This window comes from Bufo gargarizans, chromosome 11 (genome assembly GCF_014858855.1).
Source record: "Bufo gargarizans isolate SCDJY-AF-19 chromosome 11, ASM1485885v1, whole genome shotgun sequence".
Classification (NCBI taxonomy): domain Eukaryota; kingdom Metazoa; phylum Chordata; class Amphibia; order Anura; family Bufonidae; genus Bufo; species Bufo gargarizans.
The window spans coordinates 75,704,188-75,716,836 of NC_058090.1; the positions used below are offsets into that span (position 1 = coordinate 75,704,188).

General features: G+C 43.1%; 1 protein-coding gene across 13 annotated transcripts in view; it reads right to left on the reverse strand.

Moving 5' to 3' along the window:
- Positions 1 to 12,649, reverse strand: part of GPHN (gephyrin) — a 260,432-nt gene that overhangs the window by 152,467 nt on the left and 95,316 nt on the right. For all 13 annotated transcript variants that reach the window (XM_044271635.1, XM_044271633.1, XM_044271629.1 and 10 more), the window contains exons 3-4: positions 5,318 to 5,375; positions 1,358 to 1,450 (exon numbers count right to left, since the gene is read on the reverse strand). In XM_044271635.1, the coding sequence (XP_044127570.1) occupies positions 1,358 to 1,450; positions 5,318 to 5,375 (151 nt within the window). The remainder of the gene's footprint in view (positions 1 to 1,357; positions 1,451 to 5,317; positions 5,376 to 12,649) is intronic.

Here is a 12,649-nt window from a genome sequence, read left to right on the forward strand (position 1 = left end):
AGACCTTTTAAGACCTGCTGAAACCTGTAATATCTAAAAAAATATTTTTACTTATACAGAGGACAGGGCAGATAATAACCATGCTCCATGGAGGCTATAAGGGTGTGTTTTAATTGTTATATCTCTTCGAGACCCCCCCAACGTGGTACTTGATCTGTCGTCCACGATGCAGTAGTCATTCTCCAGATCATGAGACTTTGAGGTGACAGACTAACACGTAACAAAGGTGAAAGGTCAATAATCACTCTAATATAGGTCAGCACCCCCCAACATGGTACTTGAACTGGCATCCACGATGTAGAAGTCATACTCCAGATCATGAACTGGCGTCCACGATGTAGGAGTCATTCTTCAGATCATGAACTGGCGTCCACGATGTAGGAGTCATTCTCCAGATCATCAGCAGCTGTTTATAGTAGTGCCCATCCTCTGTATAAATAAGACCTCCTTCTGCTAAAACCTGTAATATCTCACAAATTATTATTACTTATACAGAGGACAGGGCAGATAATAACCATGCTCCATGGAGGCTATGAGGGTGTCAAGATCCAGAAGACAGACCAATTCTTGGCTGGAGCTAAACTGAAAAGTAAATTTTGAGGGTAGAGGATAACTGTTTAATTCTGGGGGTCTGACCACCGGGGCCCTCACCGATCGTGAGAATAGGGGTCCCATATTCCCAGTGCAAGCTATCTATGGAGTTTGAATCAACCGCCCACCATTCAAACATGGGAAACAGGACCACCATTCTCATGCCTGAAGAGGGTCCCAGTGGTCAGACCTCCACCACTCTACCCACTGGATAGGGGACAATATCTAAATAGAATACCCTTTGAACGATTCACATTACCTCAATGGTTTTCACTGGATATCCTACTAAGGAGGCCCTAGTTTCCCATGTAATCATGCTTGCAGATGCCATTGCTGTTGCTTGCAAGTTGCTGAGTAATAAAATATCAGGTGTAATGGGGGTCTGGGTTGGTGTATGGCATCAATTCAAGAATGTGCTGAGCGACCATGGTAAATATGCATAGCACTATTGTTACCTGCTTCCTGCTTTCTATAAGGTTATTGCCACAGCCTGCGACATGCATGCTGCTGCGCACAGCACAGTCTGCAGCCTCTCCTGTGCCTTAAAAAACGGAATCCATGTTTCTTGCTTAAGGCATGTAAATGAAAATGAATGCAGTTACTTATTTTCATAACCGCTAATTATGGGCTGTCCCGACCACAGGATACCCCAAAATCAACTTTTTCTTCTGCACACTTTTCTAACAAAAAGAGCCAAACATATTTCATGTAACTACGGATTACAGACTATTCATACCACATAAAACCCACGTAATGAATATCTCACCTCTGGAGTAACATCTCTTGGAGCAAACCCAGTTCCTCCTGTTGTTAGGATCAGGTTAAGTTCTTTCTCATCGCACCAGTCTATTAATGATTCCTGGCAAAAGACATCAACGTCAGGAGGGTCATCTTATTGGAAAAGATGAAAGTGATGTAAACTGGGCATTTTCAGGTATGTTTCAGTCATAATGAGTACACATAGGTCAGCATAAAAAGGCAATGATAACGGAAATAGATGCAAAAGAGCAATTGCTACAAAATGAATACAGGAGCAACATTCCCGCCACGGTAAGTGTGAACTGCGTCATTCCTCTATTATTCCTGCTAGAATTTATACATGACGTACATGCAGTTAGCAATGAAGGTGCAGATGGGTGTTGGACTGTGCAGGGAACCCCTCCCCACCAACTGCTGACACTGGCAGCATTGACTGGATAATGTCAAACTGTACAGGGTAACACCCAGCTGGACCTTTAATGAAAAATGCTGGCAATCAACTCATAAACAGCTAGTAGGAAAGGCACAACATAAATTAGATGAAAAAACGCTCCGGAATTGTTATTAAGTGAAGAATACAAGTAGAAACTAAAACAGACATGTCCGGAGTGGCGGCAGGTCCTCTTTTAAGGGCCTATGACACTGGCTGACCTGTTACATGTGCACTTGGCAGCTGAAGGCATCTGTGTTGGTCCCATGTTCATATGTGTGGGCATTGCTGAGAAATATGATGTTTTAATATATGCAAATGAGCCTCTAGGAGCAACGGGGGCGTTGCCATTACTCCTAGAGACTCCGCTGCAACTGCTGCACCCTCTACACTTTGAACAACAGGGCCAGGCAGGGAAAACTTCATCACACCTGCCTGGTTCTGTCAATTAGGGTCCATTCAGACGTATGTAGTGTATTGCGGATCCGCAATACACCCAGCCGGCACCCCCATAGAACTGCCTATTCTTGTCCGCAATTGCAGACAAGAATAGGACATGTTCTATTTTTTTCCGGAGCCGCGGACCGGAAGATCGGGGGGGGGGGGGCGCTCCGGAAATGCATATGCGGACACACTCACGGAGGGTGCGGACACACTCACGGACACAAGGAGGGTGCGGACACACTCACGGACACAAGGAGGGTGCGGACACACTCACGGACACAAGGAGGGTGCGGACACACTCACGGACACACGGAGGGTACGGACACACAGAGGGTGCGGACACACTCACGGACACAAGGAGGGTGCGGACACACTCACGGACACACGGAGGGTGCGGACACACTCACGGACACAAGGAGGGTGCGGACACACTCACGGACACAAGGAGGGTGCGGACACACTCACGGACACAAGGAGGGTGCGGACACACTCACGGACACAAGGAGGGTGCGGACACACTCACGGACACACGGAGCGTACGGACACACAGAGGGTGTGGACACACTCACGGACAAAAGGAGGGTGCGGACACACTCACGGACACACGGAGGGTGCGGACACACTCACGGACACAAGGAGGGTGCGGACACACTCACGGAAACAAGGAGGGTGCGGACACACTCACGGACACAAGGAGGGTGCGGACACACTCACGGACACAAGGAGGGTGCGGACACACTCACGGACACACGGAGGGTACGGACACACAGAGGGTGCGGACACACTCACGGACACACGGAGGGTGCGGACACACTCACGGACGTGTGAATGGACCCTTAAAGTGGAGAGGGTGCAGCAGTTGCAGAGAGAGCTGAGCCTCTAGGTGTAACAGGAACGCCCCCATTGCTCCTAGAGGCTCATTTGCATATATTAGAACATAATCTTTCTCAGCAATGCGGGAACATATGAACATGGGACCAATACAGATGCCGTCAGCTGCCAAGTGTACAGTCGTGGCCAAAAGTTTTGAGAATGACACAAATATTAGTTTTCACAAAGTTTGCTGCTAAACTGCTTTTAGATCTTTGTTTCAGTTGTTTCTGTGATGTAGTGAAATATAATTACACGCATTTCATAAGTTTCAAAGGCTTTTATCGACAATTACATGACATTTATGCAAAGAGTCAGTATTTGCAGTGTTGGCCCTTCTTTTTCAGGACCTCTGCAATTCGACTGGGCATGCTCTCAATCAACTTCTGGGCCAATTCCTGACTGATAGCAACCCATTCTTTCATAATCACTTCTTGGAGTTTGTCAGAATTAGTGGGTTTTTGTTTGTCCACCCGCCTCTTGAGGATTGACCACAAGTTCTCAATGGGATTAAGATCTGGGGAGTTTCCAGGCCATGGACCCAAAATGTCAACGTTTTGGTCCTCGAGCCACTTAGTTATCACTTTTGCCTTATGGCACGGTGCTCCATCGTGCTGGAAAATGCATTGTTCTTCACCAAACTGTTGTTGGATGAAGTTGCTGTTGGAGGGTGTTTTGGTACCATTCTTTATTCATGGCTGTGTTTTTGGGCAAAATTGTGAGTGAGCCCTCTCCCTTGGATGAGAAGCAACCCCACACATGAATGGTCTCAGGATGCTTTACTGTTGGCATGACACAGGACTGATGGTAGCGCTCACCTTTTTTTCTCCGACAAGCCTTTTTCCTGATGCCCCAAACAATCGGAAAGAGGCTTCATCGGAGAATATGACTTTGCCCCAGTCCTCAGCAGTCCATTCACCATATTTTCTGCAGAAGATCAATCTGTCCCTGATGTTTGTTTTGGAGAGAAGTGGCTTCTTTGCTGCCCTTCTTGACACCAGGCCATCTTCCAAAAGTCTTCGCCTCACTGTGCGTGCAGATGCGCTCACACCTGCCTGCTGCCATTCCTGAGCAAGCTCTGCACTGGTGGCACTCCGATCCCGCAGCTGAATCCTCTTTAGGAGACGATCCTGGCGCTTGCTGGACTTTCTTGGACGCCCTGAAGCCTTCTTAACAAGAATTGAACCTCTTTCCTTGAAGTTCTTGATGATCCTATAAATTGCTGATTGAGGTGCAATCTTAGTAGCCACAATATCCTTGCCTGTGAAGCCATTTGTATGCAATGCAATGATGGCTGCAGGCGTTTCTTTGCAGGTCACCATGGTTAACAATGGAAGAACAATGATTTCAAGCATCACCCTCCTTTTAACAGGTCAAGTCTGCCATTTTAACCCAATCAGCCTGACATAATAATCTCCAGCCTTGTGCTCGTCAACATTCTCACCTGAGTTAACAAGACGATTACTGAAATGATCCTAGCAGGTCCTTTAATGACAGCAATGAAATGCAGTGGAAAGTTTTTTTTGGGATTAAGTTAATTTTCATGGCAAAGAAGGACTATGCAACTCATCTGATCACTCTTCATAACATTCTGGAGTATATGCAAATTGCTATTATAAAAACTTTAGCAGCAACTTTTCTAATTTCCAATATTTATGTAATTCTCAAAACTTTTGGCCACGACTGTACATGCAGCAGGTCAGCCAGTTTCATAGGTGCAAAACTGCTGACAGATGCTCTTTAAAGCACCAGCCTGTGGAGGTTACAAGGGTATGTTCCATTTGCATAACCAACTACTTGTGACTACTGGGAGAAGTGGCGACTGCTCTGACTAAAAGAGAGGTGAGGAGGCCGGCCTCGACTACTGGCGTGCGTGGGTGATGCTTTAGTTACTGGGGATCACTGCTGTGACAATCAAAGGGAGGGCTGCTCTGAATATTACAGGGGTCTGAACCTCAAATCACTGCTTTTAGTACTTTCACTGGACAATTTTATTTACGTTTTAGATTTTTCAATTCTGAAGTTGCCCTTTGGGGTCGAGCGACCGTATGGGACGATACTGCAAGCTGCTGACCTTTACAACGTACCGGGAAACCAGGACGTCTCATATTACTACGCGGTTTAAGAAATGAATACGGATGAGTTAAGCGTGGATACAGCTACTTTATGACAAACATTCATCAGCTCATGCTCCTTAGGAGGATTTATAATAGAATATACTACCTTAATATCTTCTACTTCGTCTGGCACAATCTTATACGCTGATATAGTCCCGCCCAATCTACAAATTGGAAACATAAATCTTATTACATTCACAGTCAGGTAAAGTAGTAAAACATGTTTTATACAATCACACAACACAAAAAGAAAAAATTCTACCGTAAGATGTTTCCACGTCATGTCATATGTATGTGCACAGTTGCAGCAACGTGGACGGAATTCTAAAAACTCGCCCCCACGCACGTAATTAAAAATCACAGCATGTAATTTCAAGCGGAGGCTGTCTGCCACGGATTTCATGCCACGGAATACAGAGGGTGAAATCTGCAGAAAATCTGTAGAGGTTCCGCAAATAAATCTGCAGCAATGATTTTGTGTAGATTTTGCCGCTGTGGCTTTCAGGCAGCGAGCTCGCCACATGGGCACATAGACAAGATGAAATATTCCTGCCATGTATCTCGATGCAAACTGGTTCTGCAGGAAATCCGTGGCATGCGGAGATCTGAAAATCTGCATCATGCCCCTGAAATTGATGACATTTTTTTTTTTCTGCCGAGTGTGGATGGGGTTTTATTTACGTGGCAGATGAGCAGCAGATTTCCTGCCACGGAATGAAGCCTATTACAGTACTGTACAGGGCTGCAGATTTTTAAATCCTCCTTTATGCAGCAGATTTCCACCGTGGTTGTCAACGTTTGCAATGCAGAGGGTGAAATCCACAGCAAAATCCGTGACCAATCCACATGTAACACATGCAGATTTTGATGCAGATTCATTACGGGCTTGCAGTGCAATACACTTAGGCCTCATGCCCACGACCAGATTTTTAGTGGATAGCACACTGACCCATTCTTTTTGGGGGATTTGTGTGGCCGTTCCACAAATTACAGAACAAGTCCTATTCTTCTCCATATTGTAGACAAGAATAGTCATTTCTATTGATGGGCGTGAGAAAAATGCAGATTTTCACACCGATAGTCTCCAGGAAATCACTGCATCTGTATATACCTGACATGTCCCCAACACATTTTAGGAAGTAACACATTTAGAGAACAACGGGAGGATATTGCTTCTTAAAGTTTTCATTCTAGGGTGAATTACAATAGTAAATAGGTGCCACGAGGGTGAAATGACTCACAAGGAGAGGATCAGGGAACATGTATGCTAACAATGCTCTACTAAAGTGTATGGGAAGTATACAAGCAGTACTGTCACTAAGTAACCAGCAGAGTAGCATTTACAAACAAACCGACTAAAACCAAGGGGGCTCTGAAAAATTTGAAATAAAAATAAAAAAAACATAAAACGTAAATAAAAAAAAATAAAAAAAATTTAAAACATAAAAAAACATAAATCACAAAAAGTAAGCATGACTGATAACTCAACACCAGCAAAATAAATGCTTTTCATTCCCGCCACAAAACAATAAGATAAGTGACCGCGTTTTTCAGACTTGATTATTTTTTTTTAAATAACAGTTTATAACGGTTTAAAAATACAATTAGAAGGAGAACAAATATGTATTTATCACATGGAAGGGAGATGTGGAAGGGCTACATCAATCCCTTGCTTCAAGTTGTTCGAGCATATCTTAATAGCCTACAATAAGTGAATGTCTTAAAGGCTATGTACACCTTCAGAGTCAGAGTTAATTTTTTATGATTCCATTTTACACATTTTCGGCAAATTTTTTTTCCACCGGTCTTTATTAAAAATATTTTAAATATTAAAAAAGTTTTTCTAGCTCTGTGACTGGTACTTTCACTTTGGTCATTTAATAAACCTTCTCTCTAAAACTACTAAGCATCATAAACACTAATTTTTAAGGGAATCTGTCACCTGCTTTTACCATTCTAAGCTGTCACCATCGCCATGTTCACTAAAGTACCTTAATTCCTGCAGTCTTCTTCTTACTTTATTTCGTTTTGTCCTTTTGATAAAAAAAGCTCTTTTTATGATATGCTAATGAGGCTCCAAGGTGCCCAAAGGGGCGTTTTTTTCCCCTATGGTGCCTAGTGACGCCCCCCTTGCAGTGCCCAGCCCGCCTTGATTTGAATCCCAAGAACGCCTCCTGATCCTGAAATAACCTCCCACAGCCCCGGCAAATGGTTCTGCCCCCTCCCCACGTCATCGTCTACCTTCTAGAAATGCCCCGTTCTTCCTGTCGGCGGCCAGAAATCTCGCGCAGGCGCAGGCAACAGCGCTCAGATTACGTCACTGGGCTCGGCGCATGCCCAGTGAGACTTTTGAGGCCGTTGCCCTCAGGAGCTTGATGATCGCGCAGGCTGCAGGCCGTACTGCGCCTGCGTTCCTGGCCGCCGACAGGAAAAAGGATGGGACATTTCTAGAAGGTAGATGATGACGTGGGAAGGGGGCGGAACCGTTTGCCGGGGCTGTGGGAGGTTGTTTCAGGATCAGGAGGCGTTCTTGGGATTCAAATCAAGGCGGGCTGGGCACTGCAGGGGGGCAGTGGGCACTGGGCACCAGAGAGGAAAAAAACGCCCCTCTGGGCACCTTGGAGCCTCATTAGCATATCATAAAAAGGGCTTTTTTTATCAAAACGACAAAACGAAATAAAGTAAGAAGACGACTGCAGGAAATAAGGTACTTTAGTGAACATGGCGATGGTGACAGCTTAAAATGGTAAAAGCAATTGACAGATTCCCTTTAAGCCACATTCTTATCAGTAAGATAAGAACTGAGCTATAGTGAGTGTTTATAATGTCAGAGAGCAGAGATAAGAAGCCCATCAGCTCCTGGTCTGATAGAAAAGACAGAAAATCCAAATGGTGCTACAGGCGAAACTCGAAAAATTTGAATATTGTGCAAAGTTCATTTATTTCAGTAATGCAACTTAAAAGGTGAAACTAATATATGAGAGACTCATTACATGCAAAGCGAGATATTTCAAGCCTTTATTTGTTATAATTTGGATGATTATCGCTTATTAAAAAAAAAAAAAAAAACGCTTATGAAAACCTCAAATTGCCCTCAAAAGGTGTACATAGCCTTTAACCCTTTCAGTACTGGGCCACTTTTCACCTTAAATCCCAGGCCGGTTTTTGCAAATCTGACATGGGTCACTTTATGTGGTAATAACTTTGGAACGCTTTTACTTATCCAAGCTATTCTGAGAATGTTTTTTCGTGACACATTGTACTTCATGACAGTGGTAAATTTGAGTCAATATATTCCACCTTTATTTATAAAATAATTAAAAATGTACCAAAAATTTGGAAAAATTCATAATTTTCAAAATTTGCATTTCTCTACTTTTAAGACATATAGTAATACATCATAATGTTATGTTGGCATAATTTTGTACATGTCATTTTATTTTTTTAGGATGTTAGAAGGCTTAGAAGCAATTTTTCAAATTTTCAACAAAATTTCCAAAACCATTTTTTTACGTAAGAAACTACACCCCTCAAATTATTCAAAACTGATGTTACAAACTTTGTTAACCCTTGAAGTGTTCCACAAGAATTAAAGGAAAATAGAGGTGAAATTTCAAAATTTCACTTTTTTGGTAGATTTTTTTATGTTAATAAATTTTTTCTTGCAACACAGCAAGGGTTAACAGCCAAATAAACCTCTATATATTACTCTGATTCTGCAGTTTACAGAAATACCCCATATGTGGCGGTAAACTGCTCTATGGGCAAGTGGCAGTGGTCAGAAGGAAGGGAGCGCCATATGGATTTTGGAGGCAGATTTCGCTAGAATGGTTTTTAGGCATCATTTTGTATTTAAAGAGACCCTGATGTACCCCATCAGTGGAAACGCTCAAAAAGTGACCCCATTTTGGAAACTACACCCCTTAAATAATATATTAAGCGGGGTAAGGAGCACTTTGAAAACACTTCGCTGTAAAAAGGAAAAGTTTTGTTTCTTCCAATAGAATGTTGCTTTAGCCCCAAATTTTTCATTTTCACAAGGGGTAACAGGAGAAAAAGCACCCCATAATTTGTTACCCATTTTCTCTTGAATATGGGAACACCCCAAATGTGGTGGTAAACTGCTGCGGGGGCACATGGCAGGACTCAGAATGGAAGGATTGCCATATGGCTTTTGCAGCGCATATTTTGATGCATAGGTTTATGGGTGCCATTGGTTTTTATTTTTAAGTGATTGTCTTATGTGGGGGCTAATTTTTTGTGGGATGAGATGACTGTTTGATTATTACCATTTTGGGTTACAAAATACTTTTTGATCACTTAGTATTACACTTTTTGTGAGGCAAGGTGAAAAAAATGGCTGTTTTGGCATAGTTTATTTTATTTTTTTACAGCATTCACCTGAGGGGGCATACAATGTGATATTTTTATAGAGCAGGTTGTTATGGACGCGGCGATACCTAATATGTCTATCATTTTTATTAAGTTTTACAAAGTAAAATAATTTTTTAACAAAATAAAATCTTGTTTTCGTTTTGCCATTTTCTGAGAGCTCTATTTTTTATTTTTTGGGCGATAGTCTTAGGTAGGGGCTAATTTTTCGCGGGATGAGATGGTTTCATTGGTACCATTTTGGGATATATAAGACTTTTTGATCACTTGGTATTACGCTTTTTGTGAGGCAAGGTGACCAGAAAAAAGGTGACAAACATTATTTGTTTGTATATAGAGAGGCTTTGAGGTGTACAGGTCCTTCTAAAAAAATTAGCATATTGTGATAAAGTTCATTATTTTCTGTAATGTACTGATAAACATTAGACTTTCATATATTTTAGATTCATTACACACCAACTGAAGTAGTTCAAGCCTTTTATTGTTTTAATATTGATGATTTTGGCATACAGCTCATGAAAACCCAAAATTCCTATCTCAAAAAATTAGCATATCATGAAAAGGTTCTCTAAACGAGCTATTAACCTAATCATCTGAATCAACTAATTAACTCTAAACACCTGCAAAAGATTCCTGAGGCTTTTAAAAACTCCCAGCCTGGTTCATTGCTCAAAACCGCAATCATGGGTAAGACTGCTGACCTGACTGCTGTCCAGAAGGCCATCATTGACACCCTCAAGCAAGAGGGTAAGACACAGAAAGAAATTTCTGAACGAATAGGCTGTTCCCAGAGTGCTGTATCAAGGCACCTCAGTGGGAAGTCTGTGGGAAGGAAAAAGTGTGGCAGAAAACGCTGCACAACGAGAAGAGGTGACCGGACCCTGAGGAAGATTGTGGAGAAGGACCAATTCCAGACCTTGGGGGACCTGCGGAAGCAGTGGACTGAGTCTGGAGTAGAAACATCCAGAGCCACCGTGTACAGGCGTGTGCAGGAAATGGGCTACAGGTGCCGCATTCCCCAGGTCAAGCCACTTTTGAACCAGAAACAGCTGCAGAAGTGCCTGGCCTGGGCTACAGAGAAGCAGCACTGGACTGTTGCATGTCATTCGGAAATCAAGGTGCCAGAGTCTGGAGGAAGACTGGGGAGAGGGAAATGCCAAAATGCCTGAAGTCCAGTGTCAAGTACCCACAGTCAGTGATGGTCTGGGGTGCCATGTCAGCTGCTGGTGTTGGTCTACTGTGTTTTATCAAGGGCAGGGTCAATGCAGCTAGCTATCAGGAGATTTTGGAGCACTTCATGCTTCCATCTGCTGAAAAGCTTTATGGAGATGAAGATGTCATTTTTCAGCACGACCTGGCACCTGCTCACAGTGCCAAAACCACTGGTAAATGGTTTACTGACCATGGTATTACTGTGCTCAATTGGCCTGCCAACTCTCCTGACCTGAACCCCATAGAGAATCTGTGGGATATTGGGAAGAGAAAGTTGAGAGACGCAAGACCCAACACTCTGGATGAGCTTAAGGCCGCTATCGAAGCATCCTGGGCCTCCATAACACCTCAGCAGTGCCACAGGCTGATTGCCTCCATGCCACGCCGCATTGCAGCATCCTGGGCCTCCATAACACCTCAGCAGTGCCACAGGCTGATTGCCTCCATGCCACGCCGCATTGAAGCAGTCATTTCTGCAAAAGGATTCCCGACCAAGTATTGAGTGCATAACTGAACATAATTATTTGAAGGTTGACTTTTTTTGTATTAAAAACACTTTTCTTTTATTGGTCGGATGAAATATGCTAATTCTTTTAGATAGGAAATTTGGGTTTTCATGAGCTGTATGCCAAAATCATCAATATTAAAACAATAAAAGGCTTGAACTACTTCAGTTGTGTGTAATGAATCTAAAATATATGAAAGTCTAATGTTTATCAGTACATTACAGAAAATAATGAACTTTATCACAATATGCTAATTTTTTGAGAAGGACCTGTATAAACTCCAATTTAAATGAGCCTGCTTTCCATCTACAGGCTACATTTAGGTGCACCTACGAGGCCTGGGCCATATCAGCCAGTCTTGAGTGGGACTCGCAGACTTCTCCCTCCGCCCATTGCTAGCATGGTTACATGCTGGAGGTAACTGGTGAGTTGTCTGTGAGTCAGACCTCACGCTCCTGTAATTCGCCCACTGGCCCCTGGTATTGCCCATACGGCACAGGTAAGTGAGCGTTAGGACCCGAGCTACTTGAGAAACCTTGGCGCGGTGCTCGGGCTCAGACATGTCCTCCACAGTAGGATATGTTGGCTAATCTCTCAATTTTAACATCAGTTTGAGGGTTTAGAAAGACCGCAGAGTGCACCTGTCTTTGCTAATATTATTATTTTGCTATATTGGTTATCACATCTACATAATTGCCATCTTGTGTAGGATATTTATTGTGGCACTTGTGGTCCGCTGCAGGCATCCTCCACTATATGCATTTTTGCTGGGAATCACCATTAGCAACGGGCCACAAGTGCAGGATCTGCTCCCCTGTATATATATATATGCACAACTGCATATGGGTTTGAGCACTTCCTGCCTGGATAACTGTTATAACAAAAAAAAAAAAAAGCCACAGAAGGTTAAAAACTAAAAATTTTACTCACCCTGTCGTTCCGATGCTGGTCTACTCCTCGCTGCTCTTCACTCCCTCGTCCTGCCTTGACACAGCAGAAATGTCTGCTTAGTCGATCACTGAGGTGGGTCACCACTACAGGGAATGACTAGCTGCGTAGGACATGCTGAATCCTTTGTGACCCGATAAAAAACACTATCCAGGAAAATCCCTTTAAACTGTGGCAAATTTTTGGTGCATGGAAAAAGTAAGCCAACCAATAGGTGGTGTAAGGTTAGACAAAAGCGTCTAAAGATGCACAAAATCTATCATCCAGTATGAAACACTTTGATAAATTTGGCACCTCTTTGGTCTGTCTGGTCCAAGTTTACACTGCCTAAATATTAGACTGGATTAGTTTATCTGCCCCGCTGTTCTTTCCTTGACCAG